At 40.5% G+C, this 24,018-nt stretch overlaps 1 protein-coding gene across 1 annotated transcript in view; it reads right to left on the reverse strand.

Annotated features, from left to right (window-relative positions):
* Positions 1 to 24,018, reverse strand: part of rwdd2b (RWD domain containing 2B) — a 93,556-nt gene that overhangs the window by 10,187 nt on the left and 59,351 nt on the right. The window contains exon 4 of the mRNA XM_016249070.1: positions 12,049 to 12,414. Coding sequence (XP_016104556.1) covers positions 12,049 to 12,414 — 366 coding nt within the window. The remainder of the gene's footprint in view (positions 1 to 12,048; positions 12,415 to 24,018) is intronic.

The following is a 24,018-nucleotide window of genomic DNA, read 5'->3' on the forward strand; positions in this document are numbered from 1 at the left end:
TATATATATATATATATATATATATATATATATATATATATATATACAACTTGAATTAATAAAATAAACAAGGTAAATGTGTAAGGCAAGCAAACTACTGCCAAACCAACAGAGGCAGGTTTATACAGGTTTTCCAAATGTAAACATCTAAAATGAATAAATAATAATAATAAACAATATTTTTTCACAAATTCTGTGTTGTGTATTTTCTGGTAATCAAACGAACATGCAGAACATGAAGATTTATATTTAAATAGTCTTTTTGCAGTTTAATATTCACCGACACTAGTCTATTTCGCGATTTGATTTAAGTGTACTGACCTGTTTTTTATTTATTCATCAAAAACATGACAAATTCCATGAAATTCCGCATTATACATTAAATTCCGTTTTTATGACTGGATCCCACGATTCCATCCATGTTTTCTGCATCGTGAAAATCACAGGGCCCTACTAATGTAGCAAACGAGTATGATAAGCTCATTGTGAGAGTAAAAGACGGGGACATTGTTGTTTATTTACTTTAGCATTGAGTCTCTCAACTAGGTGACAACGTAGCATTAAATCACCATTCAACAGACTTAAGCCACCACCACACTGCTGTCTATTGGACTGCAGAAAGATACAGTACTAACTTTTCAATCTGCAACGTTACTGACAAACTATGCTGACACCGTGTCTGCGTCACAACAGGATGTGACAAAGCAACCGTTGCAAATAATTTGTACTTTGTGTCAGTACGTCAGTTTACTGCCGGGATTTGCATCGCGCCACATCTAGTGTAGACAACATCACTGATTATAATGGGTTCTATTGTATTTTGTAGCACTGGTATAACCACCAGCATTGACTGAGTGGCCGCAATCAGCTACTGCAGTCAGGCCAGCCGCCAAGTCGAAAAGCACGGTTAATCTAGCCGCCACGTTATTTCGCCCTCCAATACTCATATATTACAAAATATGAGCCCCCAAAATCTCATATATACACTGTCAACAACACACATATGAAATGTGGGGGGCTCTTATTTTGTAATTCCATATCAGACAGTCCTGAAACTATGCTGCTAACACTGTGGCAAGATGTCCTCTCAATCTGAGGTGAAACCGGTCTGTGCAATCCAGAACTTTTACTTTTATAGCTTTTTGAAAGTAGAGAAAAAACGTTCCAGATACTCACGTAACCTCGGTTCCCTGAGACAAGGGAACGAGCATTGCGTCGTCTTTTGTTTGGGGAAACTCCTGTTTACTCGGTTACTGAAGCCTGATTTGTTAACTTTGTTAACAGGGCTTGCAAGTCACCTACTCGCTTGACCGAAGCTAGGGCCAAGAGCAGAGCGGTTTTGAGCGTCATGACCCTTATGCAGGCTGTTTGAAGCGGCTCAAAGAGGGAACACCATACTGGCACAGTCCTAGGGTGAGGAGGATTTAACCGCCGAGCACCTCTAAGGAACTTAACGACCAAGTCGTTCCTGCCAATTGTCTGACCAGCCTCAAGAGAATGATTCGCCGCGATGGCTGCCACATAGACTTTGAGCGTGGAAGGGGTGCGCCCCTTATCCAGCAGCTCCTGCAAAAAGGTTAGCTTGTGGGACATGTCACATGACATTAGATCCTGGTTTCGTGCTGAACACCAGTCACTGAAGACTGACCACTTGAGGGCATAGAGGTGCCTCTAGCCTCTATAATGGTATTAGTGATTCTCGCTGGGAGTTGGCTAGACTCCCGTCGAGTGGCCAGGCATGAAGGCGCCACAGTTTCAGCCAGTATCGAAGGGGCCGCATGTGAAGCAGGCCCAGGGGAATAACTGAGGAGGTGGCTACTATGAGGCCGAGCATCCTCTGAAATGCCCTGAGGGGATGCACAATTCCCAGCCTCAAAGATGCTGCCGCTCGCTGGATAGTCAGGAAGCATTCCGGCGTAATCCAAGCTCGCATTTGTACAGAGTCAATAACTGTTCCCAGAAAGGACACTCACTGTCTGGGAATTAGAAAACTCTTGGCTGGGTTGATGTTTTTAGCCCAAGATGCTCTAGGTGTTTGAGCAACAATGACCTGTGAGTGAAGAGTTGCCGTTCTAAGTTGGCTTGTACTTGCCAATCATCGAGGTAGTTCAATTTGCGGATTCCCATCTGTCTCAGAGGGGTCTATGCACTTCGTAAAAGTGCAGGGGGCCAGGGACAGTCCAAATGGTAGGACTGTGTACTGATAGGCCACTCCCTCGAAAGGGAATCTCAAGAATGGTCTGTGACAGGGGAGTTATTTGGATGTGAAAGTAAGCATCTTTCAGATCCACAGACAGAAACCAGTCCTCGGGGCATATTTGTGTGAGGATCTGCTTCAAAGTCAACATTCTGAACGGCCGTCGCATGAGGGCCTGATTCAGATGTCTGAGATCGAGAATTGGTCGCCATCTGTTGTTCTACAGACAAGTAGAACAGTATACACAAATTACGTTCAGTGGATACTCTACAAAATGGCGCTACAGTGACGCGGAGGAGACAAATTGTTGAATAAAGTCATTAATTTTGTTTTCTTTGCGTACAAAAAGTATTCTCGTCGCTTCATAAAATTCAGATTGAACCACTGATGGCAGATGGACTATTTTGACGATGTCTTTCATACTTTTCTGGGCCTTGACAGTGTTATTTAATTGGCAGTCAATTGGACAGTCACAAGCCTCCCTATGTTCATCCAAAATATCTTAAATTGTGTTCTGAAGACAAACAAAGCTTTTACGGGTTTGGAACGACATGGGGGTAAGTGATTAATGACAAAATTTTAATTTTGGGGTGGAGTAACCCTTTAATCTGCGTTATATGTTCTGTAAAAAAAAAAAATTAGCCGATACAGATATATCTGTGACAGGCTCATATTGGCAAAACGATATATCGGTCGGACTCTACAAATTACTTTAATTAGTTCCATCGTTAATGAATAACTATACAGGAACAAATGACTAATGCACTATTACCATTCTAGTAAACACCATTAACTATCAAGAAACTGATTGATTAACAATTTAGTAAGTAATAGTGCTCAGTTAAAACTGGTAGTTCACTATTAGCTAATCAATAACTACTATTTTTTTTATGTTTTCTGGAGAATTACTAAGAACTACTGTATACAGATTCATAATCATGCATAATGTATAATTAATTCTAAAATTAAGATCATGATAATCCACTAGTAATTACTCAAGTATTACCAAATCCTTCTAAAGGAACTACTAATTACTTGGATAAATGAAAAGCATGATAAATTCTTAATATTGACTGATGTCATTGTAAGCTTTTGAGATATATGTAAGGTTTTAGAAAGTAATGACTCATGTGTTACTACATCCTTCTGAAGAAACGAACCCTGGTGCGATTGCTCTGTTAGTGCGGTTCCTTTGAACATGTGTGAACGCTGCCATCCGAACCCTGGTGCGCACCAAACAAGCGGACCGAGACAGCTGAAAAGATGGGTCTCGGTCCGCTTCCAAATGAACTCTGGTGCGGTTCGAATGATATATGAACGCAACACGGACCAAACACTTCTAAACTAACCAAAATCAGGAAGTAATGACAAGATGTGACGCTATGTGACATGATTTGACGACGTGGTGTAACCAAAACAAAATAAGCAGAGGGCAAACCTGGAGCAACGATGAGGTAAAGTGCCTTTTATTAAATTAAATTCTAAAGTGTTACCTTGTGAGTTTGCAGGTGGTGAAAATAAAATTATATGTACACACAAGAATGAGCGTGCTTCCAGCAGACGGCATTAGGTGTGTTCGACTTAAAGCGGTGCTGAGCAGACCGATCGGTTAATAAGTGCTTTGATATCATACATCCGCTAAGTCTAAAGCACCTTTTGTTTGGGGTGTTCGGTGAGTTCCGTCACGATATATACGTCATTCAAGCTGACCAATCAGGTTGTGAACGTATCACTATGCCTTTAGGTTCAGTGTCTTTAGGTTCACTGTCAAAAATGCCAATGTGAACGCTAAGCGGACCAGGACCAAATGTATCATTTTCCTTTTTGGTCCGGACCAAATTAACCAATCAAACCAAACTACAAGTGTGAACACACCCTAAAGGGAATATCACAGTAACCTACTAGTAATGATTTAAGTGTTGGCTAAATTAATTACTAACCAGAATCTTACAAAAACTTCAAAAGTTTACAATGACTTCAGTAATTACTAGGGAGTTATCACGATCGTCACTTTAGAATACTGATCCAAAACATTTGTAAATCATTTATAAGGATGTAGTAACACCTGAATAATTACTATCCAATACTTTAGAAAACCCTCAAAAACTTACACTGATTTCAGTCATTACTAGAGAATTATGTTATTCACTTTAGAATACTGATCCAAATAATTATTAATTCATTCTGAATAATTTGGCAATACTTGAGTCATTACTAGTGGGTTACCATGACCTTCACTTCAGAATTAATTATACATTTTGTATTATTCATATTACAAGCTAATAGTGAACTACCACATTCGACTAAGCATTATTACTTACTAAATCATTAATCAGAGTTTCTTGTTAGATACTAGTAGTTACTAGAGTGCTAATATTGCGTTACTCATGTGTTCTTGTGTAGTTAGTCATTAATGCTGGAAGAAAATTCTAAAGTGTTACCAGTTATTTAATGAAGAAATATGAATGGTACCTCACCTTCAGCATTATAATTATTTTACTATAGAGGCTGCATGTGTAACAGATCGGCCAGGCTCCGCCACCACCCAATCACAATGATCCCTCTCACCTGAGTACTGAGCACCTGCACCTGTCACTAATCAAGCACCTCATTAACCAGCCTGCATAAAAGCACACACCTCAGACACCCTCACTGTCCGGTCTCGTATACACGTAGAGGACTCAATGACTTTGCTACTACTGCCATTTGAATACTTCCTGCATTACTTACCTCCTGTGTTCCTCCTAGTGTCTCCTCGTCTCCAAGTGTCTCCTGTTCCTCCTTGTTCAAGGATCGCTGAGGTGTGTGCTCCTCCTGCCTACATTCCAGCTCCTGTAAAGCCAAAGACTCGGATTCCCCCACTCATCATATCCTTCGAACTATTCATCCACCATAACATCCTCTGGACCCTACCCCACTACTCTCTGTGATCAAATAAACCTGTTTTATATATACTAACCTGTTGTGTCAGACCTCTTCTGTTACAGAAGACCGGACCAACACTGACGGCACAGATGAGTCACCCCGATCCAGTCCAGGAGTTCGTAGACTCTCTACGATGAGTGCTACGCAATCCACCGGCACCGCCACCATCACCACCCATCACCTCATCCATCCCAATCAGCACTTCTTCGCCTAACATCAACGCCAGTCCCATGGCCCGACCGGCGCCCTACTCTGGTTCGGCAGAGGATTGCAATGGATTTCTCCTCCAGTGTAACCTCACATTTAAAATGCAACCGCACTCGTATCCCACTGACACTTCAAAAATTGCCTTTATTATCTCCCTGCTAACAGGACCTGCATTGCGATGGGTGGAAACGATCTGGACTCAGGCCAGCCCCGTCATTCACAATCTGCTGAACTTCCTGGTGCATTTTCACCATTTCGCATTTGTTTGGAAGGACAGACGGAGATGCCACTGTGGGAGAACAACTCTATCACTTACAGCAGGGTACCATGTCAATTGCCGAATACTCGCTGAAATTCAGAACTCTCGCAGAAGCAAGTGGATGGAATGAGAGATCGCTGCTGACTACTTACCGACAGGGGCTGGAGCCCCAGCTTCGGTTACAGCTCACTGCGTATGATGATTCTTTTGGATTGGAAAAATGCATTCAATTATCCATCCGTTGTTCAAACCGCATGCAGTCCTGTTTAGCAGCAACACCAGTCCCCGCCACAACCTCCTGCCTCCGCCGACCAGAGCCCCGTTACCCTACAGAACCAGCACCAGAACCCATGATCATGGAAAAGCAACGGTTATCTTCCGCTGAGCGGCAGAGAAGGCTGACACTGCGTATGATGATTCTTTTGGATTGGAAAAATGCATTCAATTATCCATCCGTTGTTCAAACCGCATGCAGTCCTGTTTAGCAGCAACACCAGTCCCCGCCACAACCTCCTGCCTCCGCCGACCAGAGCCCCGTTACCCTACAGAACCAGCACCAGAACCCATGGTAAAGCACAATCCCATTCTGTCCTGGAAGACGGGAGAAGTTTTGAAGTGGGGCAAGGATTGCTTCCCAGTCTGCTTCCCTGTGACTCCATCACAAGCCAAGAAACTCACGGAGGTCCTTCCTGTGAATTCAACCTCCATGGAAAGTCCCCTAGAGAAGCAATCCATAGCTATTCCAGCCTGCTACACCCCCTTACATGACGTGTTTTGCCCCAAACAAGCCTCCCGCTTACCACTACATCGGCCATGGGACTGCGCCATAGATCTCATTCCGGGTGAGCCAGTGCCTCGGGGAAAAATCTATTCACTGTCGCTTCCTGAACAAAAGGCCATGGAGGACTACATCAAGGAGGCGCTGGGTCAAGGTTACATCCGTCCATCTAACTCCCCTGCTGCATCAAGTTTCTTCTTTGTGGCCAAGAAGGACGGAGGCTTGAGGCCCTGTATAGATTACCGAGCATTAAACAATATCACCGTCAAATTCCGATATCCTCTTCCCCTCGTCCCTAATGCCCTGGAACATCTCCGAGGTGCGACCATCTTCACCAAGTTGGACCTCCGCAGTGCCTTCAATCTCATCCGGATACGTGAGGGGGATGAATGGAAGACTGCCTTTGTGACCCCTACTGGCTACTACGAGTATCTGGTCATGCCCTATGGACTTGTTAACGCCCCCTCCGTATTCCAGGATTTTATGCATGAGGGAGTTTCTTCATCGATTCGTCATTGTCTACATAGATGACATCCTCATCTACTCCTGGAGCCAGGCCGAACATCACCAGCACATTGCGGAGGTCCTCCAATGCCTGAGAGAGCACCACCTATTCCTCAAGGCTGAAAAGTGCACCTTCCACCAACCCACGGTGCAGTTCCTGGGGTATAACATCGATCGTACCAGTATCCAGATAGACGAGGGGAAGGTGGCAGCTATAACCTCCTGGCCAGAACCCACTACTATTAAGGAGCTCCAACGGTTCCTCGGATTTGCCAACTTTTACCGTTACTTCATCCTAAACTATAGCAAGATCACCAGCCCCCTCACCAACTTACTCCAAGGGAAACCCAAGTCTCTATCCTGGACTCCCGCGGCCCTAGAAGCTTTCTCCTCCCTCAAGAGAGCCTTCAATAGCGCCCCACTCCTAGTCCATCCAGATCTCGACTTCCCATTCGTCGTGGAAGTCGACGCCTCCACTACAGGAGTGGGGGCAGTGCTGTCCCAGCAGCAGGGGAACCCAGCCAAACTCCACCCATGTGCCTTCTTCTCACGGAAGCTCAGCCCAGCAGAAAATATCTTATCCCTTGATCCTGGATGAAGGATCCGTCTACAAGGTGAAGGAAATTCTGCAGTCCCAGCGCCGTGGTGGTCAGCTGGAATACGACGTCTGGGTTTTTGGCCCTCAGGAGCGGGCCGTGGAGGGGGGGGGGTAGAGTGGGTGTTATATAGTGAGTGAGGTGATTAGAAACATATGTGTGCAATCAGTGCAGTGTGCAAATCGTGCAAAGAATGATGGGATATGTAGTCCAGGATGCTATGCAACAGTTTGTGTTGTGCGAGAGTCAATGTAATGGAAAGGGTGACCTCTGGTGGTGAATAAACGGAAGTCCATGGACTGGATTCGTGACAAAGCCCCCCCTCCCAAGGAGCGGCTTCCAGACGCTCCAAACACTAAACGATCCAGGCGGGCGGTGGAGCAAAGGCGGAACAGGGGGAGGGACGGAGGGCCAGGTCCAAGGATAGGAGAGACCAGGGACTGAGGCAGAGCCGGCAGAACTGAGGACCACCACAGCAGAGCAGACGGGACCGAAGATCCCCACGGCGGAGCAGAAGACCACCGGAGCCAGACAGTAGACCACCACGGTGGGGCAGAGAAGCACCACGGCGGAGCAGAGGACCACCACGGCCGAGCAGAGGACCAACAGAACCAGACAGTAGACCACCACGATGGGGCAGAGGACCACCACAGTGGAGCAGAGGACCACCACGGCGGAGCAGAGGCCCACCAGAACCAGACAGGAGACCACCACGGCGGGGCAGAGGACGACCACGGCGGAGCAGAGGCCCACCAGAACCAGACAGGAGACCACCACGGCGGGGCAGAGGACGACCACGGCGGAGCAGAGGCCCACCAGAACCAGACAGTAGACCACCACGATGGGGCAGAGGACCACCACGCAGAGCAGAAGACCACCACGGCGGAGCAGATGACCACCAGAACCAGACAGTAGACCACCACGGCGGGGCAGAGGACCACCACGGCGGAGCAGAGGACCACCAGAACCAGACAGTAGACCACCACGATGGGGCAGAGGACCACCACGGCGGAGCAGAGGACCCCTACGGCGGAGCAGAGGGAACAGGAAACCCCCCCGGTGAACCACACCGATCAGGAGACCATGGCGGAGACTGTAACAACGAGAGAGCAGAGACAACACAGACAGAACATTTTTGGCCGGAACAGGATGAGCAGAGAGTTCATAGATGGCCTTCTTGGCCGGAACAGAACAGACAGAGAGTTTATTGACAGCCTCCTTGGCCGGAACAGGATGAGCAGAGAGTTCATAGACGGCCTCCTTGGCCGGAACAGGACGATCAGGAAGTTCACAGGTGGGTACTACTGACACCTCTGGAGGTTCTGCAGCAGATGCCGCCACCTCTGGAGGTTCTACAGTAGTGCCCTCAGGATACAGGGAGAGTTCGGCAAAGGTTTCTTCGACCCTGACATGACAGGTTGAATGTGCGTTTCTAGGCGCCACCACCACGCAAGGAGCTGAAGCGAGCACAGCCGCTTCGGAAGGTTCTGCAGCATGCGCCGCCACCTCTGGAGAAACTGCAGAGGGCACCATCGATTCGGGGAACACAGCAGCGAGCACCACCACCTCAGGAGATACTGCAGCTTCAGCCGCCGACTCTGCAGACCTGATAGTGGGTGCTGCCGCCGTGGTGAATAAACGGAAGTCCATGGACTGAATTCGTGACAGCCGCGATAGGTGTCGTATTCCTATAGGTAGATGTGATCAGCTGAGAATCAGCTGATGCAAGCTTGACTCACGTGACCTGCCAGAACTAACGCTAACGCTTAATTTTTACAAGACACTCCTTTAATGTTGGCTTCAATCCTCCATGTAAATCAAAATGGCTTAAATCTCATTGTATATCTTGGCATAGCATTTAAACATTATCATATAAATATGTTATTTCTAATAAAATAAAAGAAGTACTTTACAAAATTATTCACAGATGTTATCCTGTAAATGCAGCCGTTAACAGATATATTCATAGTGCTTGTGATAAATGTACATTTTGTAACATATCAGTTGAAGATATTGAACATTTATTTTTCTATTGCCCTTTTTCCACACTGCTCAAAAAAAAATCAAAGGAACACTTTGAAAACACATCAGATCTCAATGGGGAAAAATATAATGCTGGACAGCTATACTGATATGGACTGGGTAATGTGTTAGAAATTAACAGATGCCACATCGGTTTGAAAGAAATGAAAATGATCAACCTACAGTGGGCTGAATTCGAAGACACCCCGAAATCAAAGTGAAAAAAATTATGCAGCAGGCTAGTCCATTTTGCTGAAATTTCATTGCAGCAACTCAAAATGGTACTCAGTAGTTTGTATGGCCCCCACGTGCTTGTATGCATGCTCCTAATGAGACGACGGATGTCCTGGGCTATTTCCTCCCAGATCTGGACCAGGGCATCACTGAGTTCCTGGACAGTCTGAGGTGCAACCTGGTGGCCGTAACATAATGTCCCAGAGGTGTTCTATTGGATTTAGGCCATGTGAGCTTAGGGGCCATTCAATGGTATCAATTCCTTCATCCACCAGGAACTGCCTGCATACTCTTGCCACATAAGGCTGGGCATTTTCGTGCACCAGGAAGAATCCAGTACCCATTGCACCAGCGTAGGGTCTGACAATGGGTCCAAGGATTTCATCCTGATACCTAATGGCAGTCAGGCTGCCATTGTTTAGCCTGTAGAGTTCTGTGCGTCCCTCCATCCCCAGACCATTACTGACCCACCACCAAACCGGTCATGCTGAATGATGTTACAGGCAGCATAATGTTCCCCACGGCTTCTCCAGACCCTTTCACGTCTGTCACATGTGCCCAAGGTGAACCTGCTCTCATCTGTGAAAAGCACAGTGCGCCAGTGGTGGACCTGCCAATTCTGGTGTTCAATGCAAATGTCAATCAAGCTCCATGGTGCCGGGAAGTGAGCACAGGGTCCACAAGAGGACGTCGGGCCCTCAGGCCACCCTCACGAAGTCTGTTTCTGATTGTTTGGTCAGAGACAGTCACACCAGTTGCCTGCGGGAGGTCATTTTGTAGGGCTCTGGCAGTACTCATCCTGTTCCTCCTTGCACAAAGGAGCAGATACCGGTCCTGCTGATGGATTAAGGACCTTCTACAGCCCTGTCCAGCTCTCCTAGAGTAACTGCCTTTCTCCTGGAATCTCCTCCATGCTCTTGAGACTGTGCGGGGAGACACAGCAAACCTTCTGGCAATGGCACATATTGATGTGCCATCCTGGAGGAGTAGGACTGCCTGTGCAACCTCTGTAGGGCCCAGGTATCTCCTCATGCTACCAGTACTGACACTGACCCTAGCCAAATGCAAAACTAGTGAAAAACAGTCAGAAAAGATGAGTAGGGAAAAAAATGTCAGTGGCCTCCACCTGTAAAACCATTGCTGTTTTGGGGGTCATCTCATTGTTGCCCATCTAGTGAACCTGTGGTTAATTTCATTAACACCAAAGCAGCTGAAACTGATTATCAACCCCCTCTGCTTCTTAACTGACCAGATCAATATCCCATGAGTTTGATTGACTTGATGCTATACTCTGATTAAAGTGTTCCTTTAATTTTTTTGAACAGTGTATTTCATTTTGGGTTGACTTTAATATCGACATGACATAAAAAAAACAAACATAGCCCTTAATTTAGAACCTCATGATATTTTACTTTTTTCTGATAAACAAAATTACATCATTAATCTGTTAATTATCTTAGCAAAGTTTTATATTCATAAGTCAAAAATAATTCAAAAGAAATCATCATACATCATCTTGTAGCACTGATTTTAAAATATATTTTGAAACCCTTTCTTATATGAGATCACAAAATAAGAAACACATAAAAACAATAAAAATTGTAAAGCTTTTCAAATTTATGTAAATGCCCTAATAATATATGTGCGCACTTTTTGTCCTGGTGTATTTATAATTTTGTTTTAATTATTGTTTTTTTCATATTTTTGTTGTCATATTTATGTTTATTTTATTTTTTGTTGTTGTTATTCTGTCTTACATGCTTTAAACTGTACAACATTGCCTTATATCTGCTTTGTACTTTTTGTCTTGTACTTAGATGTAAAAAAAAATAATAATAAGTGTTGAACTTTCTTCTCCTGTCATATTCTTCATGCAATTTGTTTGAGCTGCGCCCTCTACTGTACAGATGTGAATTTACATTTCCTTAAGCCTAAAGTGAATTAATTTCACTTTTGTTGTGAAAGACTTTTAAAATCAAAAACATACAAGTAAGTTAGGAATTTAAAGTAAGCTTTAAAAATTAACTCAAAAGTTACCTAACATTACTTTCCATAAAAAGTAACTTTCCCCAACAGTGATACTGCTTAGTGCACCTTTAAATGCTCGATCTGTTACATTCATATTTTTGTCGTTTAGAAGTTTTCATAAACCATTTGACTTAAAACTTTGAGGGGTATGTGCCCAAATGGATGTGGTGTGGTACTGTGCGTTTACACAGTGATACATATGTTTAACTGTGGCACTGTGACCTAATGAGTAAAGGTTTTTGAAGGCATTTCACAATAGAATAAGTGACACGATATAGTTTTAATTTTTTTTACATACCTGGCCCAGAACTCATTGCAAGCAGACTGCAGACCCTCCACACACACAATACCAGGCTTTCCTGGCATACTGAACCCAGAAAGGTTCAGCTCCTTTGCCCATTCCAGAATGTTCTTCCTCTTGATCTTATTGTAGATGTGATGGCTATAGATCCAAAGTCTAGTGAAAATCTCTTTTGACTGCATCAAAACTTCTTCCTTCTTGGGATCGCTGACAGGTACACTTTTTGTGATATATGCTTGTGCATGGTCATTGATCCACTGCACAGCAGAAAGAATACACACATCACCAATGCAGTTTTCAGAAAGGTAGGTGTTGAGGTTGGAGTGAAGCATCATCTGCTGTGATCTAGTGAGCACTGAACATCTGAAAAGGGCATAAAAATATTATCCCAATAAAAATGTTGAAGAAACTTAATTTAAACATCTGTAGTCACTTGGATCCTAATGGAAATTCAGATAATTTATATCACTTTATTTGATCCCTTTTGTAGCTTTTAGGACTGGTATTAAATTGTCATAGATGTCGATAACAAGTAATCCATACATACAAAGAAAACAAAACAAATAAATTCAGAAATTAAGTTATGTGTAATAAAATGGAATGACACAGGGAAAAAGTATTGGACTACTGAAATGTATTTAATACTCCGTACAAAGCCTTTGTTGGCAATGACAGCTTCAAGATGCCTCCTGTATAGCGAAACTAGTTGCATGCATTGCTCAGGTGTGATTTTGGCCCATTCTTCCACACAAACGGTCTTCAAAATTTGAAGGTTCTGTGGGCCTCTTCTATGAACTCTGATCTTTAGTTCTTATTTTCTATTGGATTCAAGTCAGGTGATTGGCTGGGCCATTCTAGCATCTTTATTTTCTTTCTCTGAAACCAACTGGTAATAATCTGGGTAATTACTTGGGTTGTTACCGACATCTGGTGAAAATTTCATGTCAACAGCACCTTTAGAAATATATTTACTGAGAAAAATGGTGACGTGTTCAACACTTATTTTATATACTGTATCTATAGGCCTATATATATGTAATGTCCCTGTTACACTTAATGTTGTCCCATTTTCCTGGTTAAATAAATATTACATAAAAAAGAGAACAAATATAATTCTATTTTCTATTTTATTAATATTATTTTGTATTTTATTTTAATACTAATTATACATTTCATAGTGTTTTTATGCATTTTTATATTTATTCCAAAATAATAACTAAAGGCAGTAACAATGTGAACAATATTTTGGAAACAATTTACAATAATGTTCCATTAGTTAACATCAGTTAAAGGTGCAATAGGTGATTGTCTTCAGAATTTTTTTTTGTCATACTTGTTGAAAAGTCTCTTCACATCCTGATAGCAATCATCAAGTTAAGTGGTCTAAATGTATTTATCTGTATTTATATATTCTGTGGAAGGCGTAGGACCAAGAAATGTTCGTCCAATCAAAACGCTCGGTCCGAGTGTTTTAATTGGCTTTCCTACCTGCCTGTCAATGTATGTATTAGCATACCTTTGTGCACCCGGCTAGCGCAGACAGGATACGTCATCAGCACTTTCACGCACGCTGTGCAGACTGAGCGAGAATGGCAGACAAACATCAACAACCCGATCTTCCTTCCTGGTATTGTAGTACTTTTAAAGTTTTCTCACCGGTGAATGACACATGATGTAGCCCAGCGGTTCCCAATTACACTAAAATCAGGCTAAAGTTAACATTTTCCAAGATCTCCTACTGCACCTTTAACTAATGTAAACAAAGATTAATAAATGTTCATTGTTTGTTCATGCTAGTTAACACATTAAATGACACCGTATTGTAAAATGTTACCAATATTTTTTATTTGTGAACCGATGTTCAGCTGTTCTTTTTAATAGTCAACTTATTTCGGGCCATTGTCATAAAAGCTCTGTAAACTGCCACAGACACAAAGATATATCTTTCATTTCATCAAGCTGAATGCTCTCTAAAAACTGACACACTCATCACGTTTTCAAACCATTTCAAGTTTTATTTGAGTGACACAAAGTAGTGGTATCTAAGCGGGAGAGTTGTTTACTTACTTTATAATTAGCCAATAACGCCATAATTTTCTTCATTCAGGCCGAGAGCTCGCACGAAAACAAAAGGCGGATTTATTGCATGAACCAATCACATTCAATCATAACCGATCATATTCAATTATAGCACGATGGAGGCATTGCCTCCTCTCACGTGACTTTCCTCAATTCATTCTCAATAACAATTCAGAAAAGTCACGGCTCTCTGAGGGGTCTCTGTTGTAAGTCTATGGACTGAAGGGAGGCAAGCATCTTGTAAGTTTACCTGCGGGTGTCTCTGTTGCACAGTGTTACTTTATAAAAACAAGTGACTTTCATACTTTTAATGCCATATTTAGTAATATTTACGATTTATGTTTGTAATATCGATTATTTTGTCATCCAATTTTTTGAGGAGACACTGCCTCCCTTGGGAACGCCCCTGTTATATATTGATATAAATATACCGTTGAATGCTTGATTCTGATTGGCTGACGAACGTTCTGAGGTGTGCAATTATTTTCAGGGAAACGCACTGCGAACGTAGTTCCAGGCAGCTCTCTTGACCGCATTACAGTTCCATATCTCTTCGCATAGTTAATTGTAATAATGGAAATTAGCATAGAGTACCTATACAGCACACAGGAATTACTGCAATCACACATGCTCGCACACGCACACTACGGTCACGCAGTTTGCACAAAAAGGTGTTGTCAGCCGATTTTATCAGTTAGCCTATATAGTGTAGCAACTTAAAGGCTACACATGACATTTCTCACTAGCGAGGTAATAACAGCGCTGTTTAGAGACGCTGATGCAGAACACTGTTGAGGGACGCACAGAGGTAGCCTAATTCACACACTCTCTCTCTCTCTCTCTCTCTCTCTCTCTCTCTCTCTCTCTCGCTCTCTTTCTAAAAACTTCATTAATAACTGCATTATTATAGAATGCTATCAATGGCTCAAGCCTCCATTACCAGCTTTAAAATGACATTTTGGAACTAGCAAAAGAGGCGTTGGATGAGATGCGGAAGAAATAATCCTACTCACAATAGCGATTTAAGTACAAAAACCGGAAAAATCCCTTTAAATATATCATCTGATCGATGTCTTGAGGTGTGGTAACCGTAGTATAAGCGGAATAATTGAGAGTGAGTCATTGAGTCATTCATTCAACTGATTGAGTGTGTTATCATGCTGCTATCTTAAGGACTTTCGTGGATAGCTGACTCCTAAAGTTTTTTATATGTGGTGGTCAGATAAGTTTAAATAGATTTTTACCTTTTATGGGTATTTTACCTTTATAAAGCCATTTTTCTATAATTGTGCATTATCTTTTGAGTCAAAATCTTACATTTAATCAGTGAATTAGAATAATAAGACATTTGGACTGTTACCAAGCAAATTAAATCAGTATCAACAAAATTCATCTTTTCAATCCAGGTATAAACTGCACCTGAAGTGGCCTTTAGATGTGTTTACACACTGTTTAATGCAGAACATGAATGCATTTAACCTGCAGTTACAAATGCATAAATAATGCTTTGATATATTAAACATAAAACATTGAATACTGATATCTGAAATAATTTAAAAAAATGAAAAGATACTTTAAATGTGAAATTAAAACCGCCAGTAGGTGGCAGTAAGTCACTGTTAAGTGAGTCATTGCGACTGAACCAAATCATTTAAACGGTTGATTCATTCGGGAAGGAAACACCGTCATGTTGCTCAGAGACACAAAACAGCGCTGTGGCTTTGTTTGGAATTATTTTTGTTGGCAAAATAGTGCAAAAACAGGCAATATGGCGTCTAAAACGTAAGTCTCTTAATAAAACTTATAGTTTATTGAACTGTTGTAAAAAATCAATATCACATTTGTATATGGTAATTTTTGGAGAAAAAAAAGCACTCTTCCGTGTGAACTTAAGTATAAATATACAAATTTTCTGCCCCCATGTCTTGAATTTGTGATCATTCTGAATGTTTTTTAATAGACTGAATCATGCAGTGATCAGGCACAGCGCACTGCAAATGCGCACGAGACTTCATGTAACGCGTGCACTCTGTAGGTGTTTTGAATGTTTGTTTTTTTTGCGTCGTGAGAATATTGAGTAAAATAGCTCACTTGTCATGGTGTTATTTAACTATATCATGTTATGAATAAACTAAACATTTTGAATTTTTACCTCAGTGTGTTTCTTCTGAGTTTATGTGTGCGGTCACGCTCATTTGTTCTGAAGTCTCGAGACAAACAGAGTGAGCCTCAGCGCGAGCTTGTATTCTGTATTCTGCTAACTTACTTACTGCGGGAAGAAAAAATCTTCCGTCTGTCCAATGATTGTAAACAGTCATTAGGTCCATCAGACTGTAGATATTTTAGCGGTAATGAGACCAAAAATAATTAAGACCCATCGAATCCGAATTAAGACATTTTAAGACTTTTTAAGGCCTTATATTAGAAAAACATTATTTAAGACATTTTAAGACTTTTTAAGGACCCGCGGACACCCTGGGAATAATTGACTCTGAGTCGTTGAATTATTAGAAAATTCTTTAGGGTCTTAATGAAAAGTCTGTAACATAGTTTGGTTAAAATTTCTCAATGGTAGTGTAAAACAGCACAGTTTTTACCCCGTCAAAAACAGCTCTGCATTTAAAGCAACATTTTATTGAATGTTGCTTTAAATGCAAATGAGCTCTGCTGACCCCTCCCCTCTCTTCCGAGCCACTTTCTGAGAGATGGTAAACTTTAGGCGCATTCATTGTGAAACTCACTAATTAGCACATTATTACGAAAGGCGATTTCCAAAGATTCATTAAAAAACCTTACACTCACTTCTTCTAGAGGTGAAGCTGGATCATGAATGATTCGCGCGAAGATAGATGCATTTAGGTAGATTGGGGGCACATTCCCTTCAAAAACAAAGGTAATCCACTGCGTCTTCAGCGGCTCAGATGTCGGGAGTAAATGACGACTGCTATGTTCATAATTACATTCAACAACAAAACACCTCAATCGCTTAGAGACATTCTTGTCTACTCCTGCTCCGGTGGTGAAACAATGGTGGACTGATAACAGTTCACTCAGGGCGGGTCTAAGGTAAGACACCAGTCCAATCTGTGCTGAAACGCTAGTGTCAATCAATCGTGGGAGGGGCCTGTCTGTCTGACGTCGCACAGACAGGCATCTGAGATCGGCTCGATTTGAGAAAGGGGAAATTATTTAACGAGATTAAAAAAAAAAAAAAAACACTGGGTGGATCTGTATCATTATAGGGTGGTTGTGTACACACACTGCTAACACACATTTCAGTTCAAACAGCTTGTAAAAGTGCATGTCGCAGCCGATGACCCCTTTAATCATTTTTATGTTATATTAGTTGTTCTTGTTGATTTTGTACAATAGATAAATAACAATTTATATGTTTTTAGATATTTTATGTTTAGATATTTCTATTTTGCAGGAGTCCTGCAAATCATTTTATTCTCCTGCACACACACACACACACACACACGAGTGTCTAACCGCCCGCACTCACACTTGCCCATCAAGTGTTGTCCTGCACCGCACTCTGTTGTGTTTTCTCTAATATTTTTTAAAATACATGTTTAATGGCAGTGCATGATTAATTATAGCATTTTGACATGTTTGTGCGTATTAGGGATGGCTCGATACCACAATTTTGACTTGTATCTAATACCTCGGTATCGATACTAAATCGATAGCATAGGTGACAAATAACCAGCCTCAAAATATAAGTGAACTGATTTTTTTTATTAAACACACTGCTTGAAACTGCATGAACAATTGTGCAAAGAAAATGTAACAAAAAAAAAAAAATCCTACATGGACATAGGTCAAATTTTGATTTTGGAAGAAAAAAAAAATGAAGAGATAAAATTAAAATAGGATCATCTCTTCATATATTTTCAGCCTTTATCCCATGGTGCAAAGAAAATGTATCAGAATGTAAAAAAAAAAAAAAAACCCTACAGAGTAGAGTTTACAGGTTAAATTTTGATTTGGGGGAAAAAAAGAAGACTGAATAAAATGGGTTCACATCTTCATATCTTTTCAGTCTTTATTTTTTTGCTAGCTCCTTGTTAGCTGCAGATTTTTGGACAGAAAAACTAATGTGTCAACGCTGTCATTTTATAGTCTGGACCTTAGTGGGCCTGTAGCCAGATCTGATCTGTAATCAGGCCAGAGGTAATGAAAACTCTCTCAGAGGCTGAGCTTGATGCTGGAATGCAAAGGTAATATTTGGCAAATGTTGAAAGAATGGGGAGGCTTGATTCATACCTTTTCCACCAAGAAAGTGGGTGTTCTGTGGCACTGGTCTCTTCCATGGTCTTGTATGTCTTTTTTCAGTCTGTCAGCTGCTGGCATCAGTAGATATTCTCTCCCAGCTTGACATTCATCTCTACGGAAGTTCTAAGCGGCCATGCATTATTATTTTTTTCCTTCTTGTTTTCTCATTATAACGACTTATTTTCTCGTTATATCGACATAACGAGAGTTGTTTTCTCGTTATAACGACTTAATTTTCTCGTTATATCGACATAAGGAGAGTTGTTTTCTCGTTATAACGACTTAATTTTCTCGTGATATATCGACATAACGAGAGTCGTTTTCTCGTTATAACGACTTCATTTTCTCATTATATCGACATAACGAGAGTCGTTTTCTCGTTATAACGACTTAATTTTCTCGTTATATCGACATAACGAGAGTTGTTTTCTCGTTATAACGACTTAATTTTCTTGTTATATATCGACATAACGAGAGTCGTTTTCTCGTTATAACGACTTAATTTTCTCGTTATATCGACATAACGAGAGTTGTTTTCTCGTTATAACGACTTAATTTTCTCGTTATCTCGACAAAGTTTTTTTTTTTTTTTTTACAATTATTGTTTGATCTACTGTTGTTATAGTAACGAACTCAACTTTGACACGCATCTGATGGACAGATAAACCATGCGCTCTTATACTGTAGCCTAGGTCGTGGATATTTCGGCAAATTTTGCTTCGCCTAGTAATAACGTCTACAATACAAAAATAAAGGCTGATCAATCATGGTTGATATTTCCAGAGACAGTACGCTAAACATTTTGTTTGTGTAATTAGCATGTTTAAATGGTCAAAGCAACACCGCAAACACAGGCGGAGTGCCTTCAGGATGCAGAACTATTCTAAAATCTTTTAGAGCTGCTTGGATTCAACTCACTTTCAATTTTCCTTTTATTTGAAAGAAAATTATATATAATTTGTAATTTTTAGTAGTCATTATATGCTGTGACTGATATCATGTGCGTTACAAGCTTCTGTTTGAAAAGTGCGTTCATGTGTAGCTATGTGTATATGTGTGTGTGTGTTTGTGTGTTTGTGTGGTTTCCACAAAGAGTCCATGTAGAAAACACAAAAGATTACAACACTGTAGCACATCACTGAATTAAATTAGCCTATACACTTTACATATAAATCACATTTCTTATCAATATACATTTAATGATTAACAATAAAGATTAATAATAAGGAAAAGAGGCACATTACAAATAGCCTACGTCGTTGAAGTCTGTCCTACTGTAGACAAACAGAACATCCCCGCTTATTAACTAACAATAATGTACCTCAAAGAAGCACAAATAAAGATATAGGTGCAAACAGAATATAGTGACGTCAACCTTGGTTTTAATAAGCAGTTATTATTTTATGACACAGAACGCGTTGGTGAAACTCATGCATCTAGCAAGAACTTAATACACAAAATAGTCATATTGATTCAAGCATTTAACATTTATGAATGAATTAAATGTCAGTAGCCTAATGAACAATACTGTACAAATTATAGCGATTACTATAAACAACTCTCGTTATGTCGATATAACGAGAAAATTAAGTCGTTATAACGAGAAAACAACTCTCGTTATGTCGATATAACGAGAAAATTAAGTCATTATAACGAGAAAACAACTCTTGTTATGTCGATATAACGAGAAAATAAGTCGCTATAACGAGAAAACAAGAAGCGAAAAAAATAATAATGAATGGCCGCTTAGAACTTCCGTACATCTCCCTTTTCCACCTCTTTTTTTGTTTTTTTCTCAGATGCAATTGTTGGGAGGCTACCCAAGTCTTGTTTTTGTTTTTTGGAACCTGTTTGTTCTTCCTGCTCTGCCTTAGTTGACTCCATTTGTTGACTGAGGTGACTGAGATCAGCTGTGGCAGCCTTTTGAATTAGTACTTCAATCACTTCCTTCTCCTTAGTTACAAATGTGTTCTTAAATCTAGGATCAAAGAAGGTTGCTGAATTAAGAAGGATTTGTAACTGTTCATTGCTGTATCTCATCTCCAGATCTTTCCTGATCTCTGTTTTCATGCTGCGGGATAGCACAGAGTCTGTTTCACTGTCCTGTACATGTGACAGTATCTTCCACATCACAGGGATGACAGAAGAAAGCGTTGTCTCTTATTCACTGCACAGGGCATCAGTGAAGGTACTTAGTGGACCCAGGACCTCGCACACTGTCTCCAGTGTGGTGATGTCTGCGTCAGTAGACACCACTTATTCCTGTTTTCTGCTAAAGCAGCACAGACGGCTTCCTGCTGTTCACAGAAACGGTCCACCATGTCAAATGTAGAACCCCAGCGGTTAAATTAATCGTGGACCAGCTTGTGGTTGAAGTTAAGGAGCTGTTGCTTTTCTTTTTAAAGCCTTGACATTTTGTTTGATCTAGAAAATGCACATATAGTCTTTCTAAGCCCGGACAGACATGATGCCACACGGTCCAGGCTTGTAGCCTTGTTCACTGCCAGATGTAGGTTGTGAACGAAGCAAGGAACCCAGTGATAAGACTTCTCCTTAAATGCGTTGATGTTTGAGGATGCATTATCTGTTGTGATTCCACTCAGACGTGTCATATCCAGTTTCCATATTTGAATTACTGTTTCTTCAAGGACCTCTCTAATGTTCTCTCCTGTGTGATCTGAATGCATTGCTCCACATCCAAGACACCAGGACTGCATTTCCCAAGAGTCACTAATGAAGTGAATTGAAACAGCTATATACGAGTCCACTGTTTGACTCGTCCAAAGGTCTGTTGTACAAGCAAAGTAAGGCTGGCTGGACAGTTGTGATTCAAGCACAGACCTCATTTCATTGCACAAAGTGGGAATCTCTCTCTAAGTAAAGTATTTTCTCCTTGGCATCTCATATCTTTTGTCAAGCTGTTCTACAAGGTTTCTGAAACCTGTTTTATCAACAACTGAAATGGGAATTTGGTCCATGCAAATAAACTGCTACGGCCCCGTTTTGTCTTTTTGCTTATTTGGAGCTTATTTCATATTTTCTTGTCACCGACAGTACCTCTGAAATAGTAGGCTGGCTTGAAGATGTTTTTTTGTTGTTGTTCCTTTCTGTGGGTGTCAACAGAAGGAATAATTAAATGTACATGTAAAACATCAGCTGTCATGCATCCACATTAGCATTGATCTGGGCTATTTTTAGTGTTTGGGTTCATATTAGTTTAATGCACAATGTTAACCTGGTAAACATGTATTAGTGTATTTTTTAAGAATTATTGATCTAGAAACATAAATGCTATAAAACTGACATATGTAGCTTTATTGTGTTATTCTAACGTGCACATTAGTAATATTTATACTTCTCTCTCTCTCTCTCTAACTCACTCACTCTGCTGCTTCCCTTTAGAGGTCGTCACAGCAGTAATATGCCCTTCATCACTATTACTAATACTAAAAATACTATTACTGATCTCTTTAAAATAAAAGTCTGAATTAAATTAGTTGAAAGAGACACTCACCTGTCGATCTTTTAACTCCTTGAACAAATCAGGATGAGCGAGTGACAAATGTTTGCTAAGATTTGATGTGTTGCCTCCCATGGCAGCACATTATTTATAGCAGCGCTTGCAGACTGGTGAATTAAGGTTTTATAGTGCGCTCTTTCACTGCATGATTCAGTCTATTAATATGCATTAACAATGATCACATACTTCAAGATAAGGAGGCAGATAATGTATATATTTATATCAGTTCATATAGTTAATCAATATCACACGAAGAGTGCCGTTTTTTCTTAAAAAATCAGCATGGTTACAAATGTGATATTTATTTTATACAACAGTTCAATAAACAATAAGTTAATATCTAGAGACTTACGTCTTAGACACCATATTGGCTGTTTTTGCGCTATTTCTGTGCTATTTCACCAACAAAAAACATTCCAAACACAGCCACAGCACTGTTTTGCGTCTCTGAGCAACATGACCTTGTTTTGTTTCTGAATGAATCAACCGTTTAAATGATTCGGTTCAGTCGCAATGACTGACTTAACAATGACTTGCTGCTACTTACTGGCGGTTTTAATTTCACATTTAAAGTATCTTTAAATTTTTTTTATTTTTCAATATAAGTATTCAACATTTCATGTTTTAAATATCAAAACATTATTTATGAATTTGTAACTGCAGTTTAAAGCATTCCATGTCCCTCTAAGCTGCATTACATGTGTAAATACATCTAAATGCCACTTCATATTCAACTTCTGCAAAGATTAATTTTATTGATACTGATTTAATTTGTTTAGTAACAGCCTAAATGTATTATTATTATAATTGACTGATTAAATGTAAGAATTTGACTCAAAAGATGATGTACACATTTAGAAAAAAATGGCTTTATAAAGGTAAGAACACCCATAAAAGTTAAAAATCAATTTAAAATTATTGGAAAAGATTCATTTATATCACTGCTGTGAACTGACCACACAGAATATGAAGAATATCAAAAACTTTAGGAGTCAGCTGTCCACAGTAGTACTTAAGATATCACCATAATAACACACTCAGCAAAATATCGTCTAATTATCTTTATTGATAAAATCACAGAAAATATTGAGATATTATTTTTTGTCAATATCGCACACCCCTATTACTGACAAAATGATTTGCAACGGTCACTTTGTCATGCCCAGTGTAGACGGCCTCAAACTGTTGGTGTATTTCTGTGTTTTTTTTTTTTGGCTAGTAGAAGTTATGAATGGTCTTACCTGCAAAGTCTTACCTTAAAAATTTAGTAGCCAAATTGGCTGGTGAGTGAAAAAGTTAATTTCAATCCCTGATTACTATACTATATAGTAGTAAAACGCATGTGAACAGTAGCCTACTTTTTGATCAGTTCATCAGTAATATTCAGGAAATAATAGATATTGAATGGTTGTTTGAACTTATTTGCATGTTTGTTTGTTTTTTGTCTTTTTATCCTCATTCCAAATTATCAGAAAAGAGGAAACCAACAATAAAACAGGAGAAAGTACTACATTATTACTATATTATCGTTCTAAGCTCAGAGCTGCAGAAAGAGTATGGCGCAAATCACAAAATCCTACTGACCTTAATGTAAATCGATCACTCCTTTTTCCCTCAACATTTAAACAGGTTTGTATAACCCCACTTCTTAAGAAACCCACTCTAAAAGCCCAACTAAAAGAGTTGGGCTTTTAGAGAACTACAGACCGGTTTCGCTTCTACCTTTCATTGCAAAAACACTTGAACGAGTTGTGTTCAACCAAGTCTCAGCCTTTCTCACACAGAACAACCTCCTGGACAGCAACCAATCTGGCCAATCTGGACATTCGACCGAGACTGCCTTGCTTTCAGTTGTTGAAGCCCTAAGACTGGCAAGAGCGGCTTCCAAATCTTCTATACTTATTTTCCTGGATCTGTTTGCTGCTTTTGATACGGTGAACCACCAGATTCTCCTATTGGAAAATGGCATCTCAGGAACCGCACGTCAGTGGTTTGAGTCTTACCTCTCAGATAGGTCCTTCAAGGTATCTTGGAGAGGTGAGGTGTCCAAGTCGCAACATCTAGCTACTGGGGTGCCTAGGGCTCAGTAC

The sequence above is a fragment of the Sinocyclocheilus grahami genome, unplaced genomic scaffold (assembly GCF_001515645.1).
Source record: "Sinocyclocheilus grahami isolate Dianchi unplaced genomic scaffold, SAMN03320097.WGS_v1.1 scaffold908.1, whole genome shotgun sequence".
Lineage (NCBI taxonomy): Eukaryota > Metazoa > Chordata > Actinopteri > Cypriniformes > Cyprinidae > Sinocyclocheilus > Sinocyclocheilus grahami.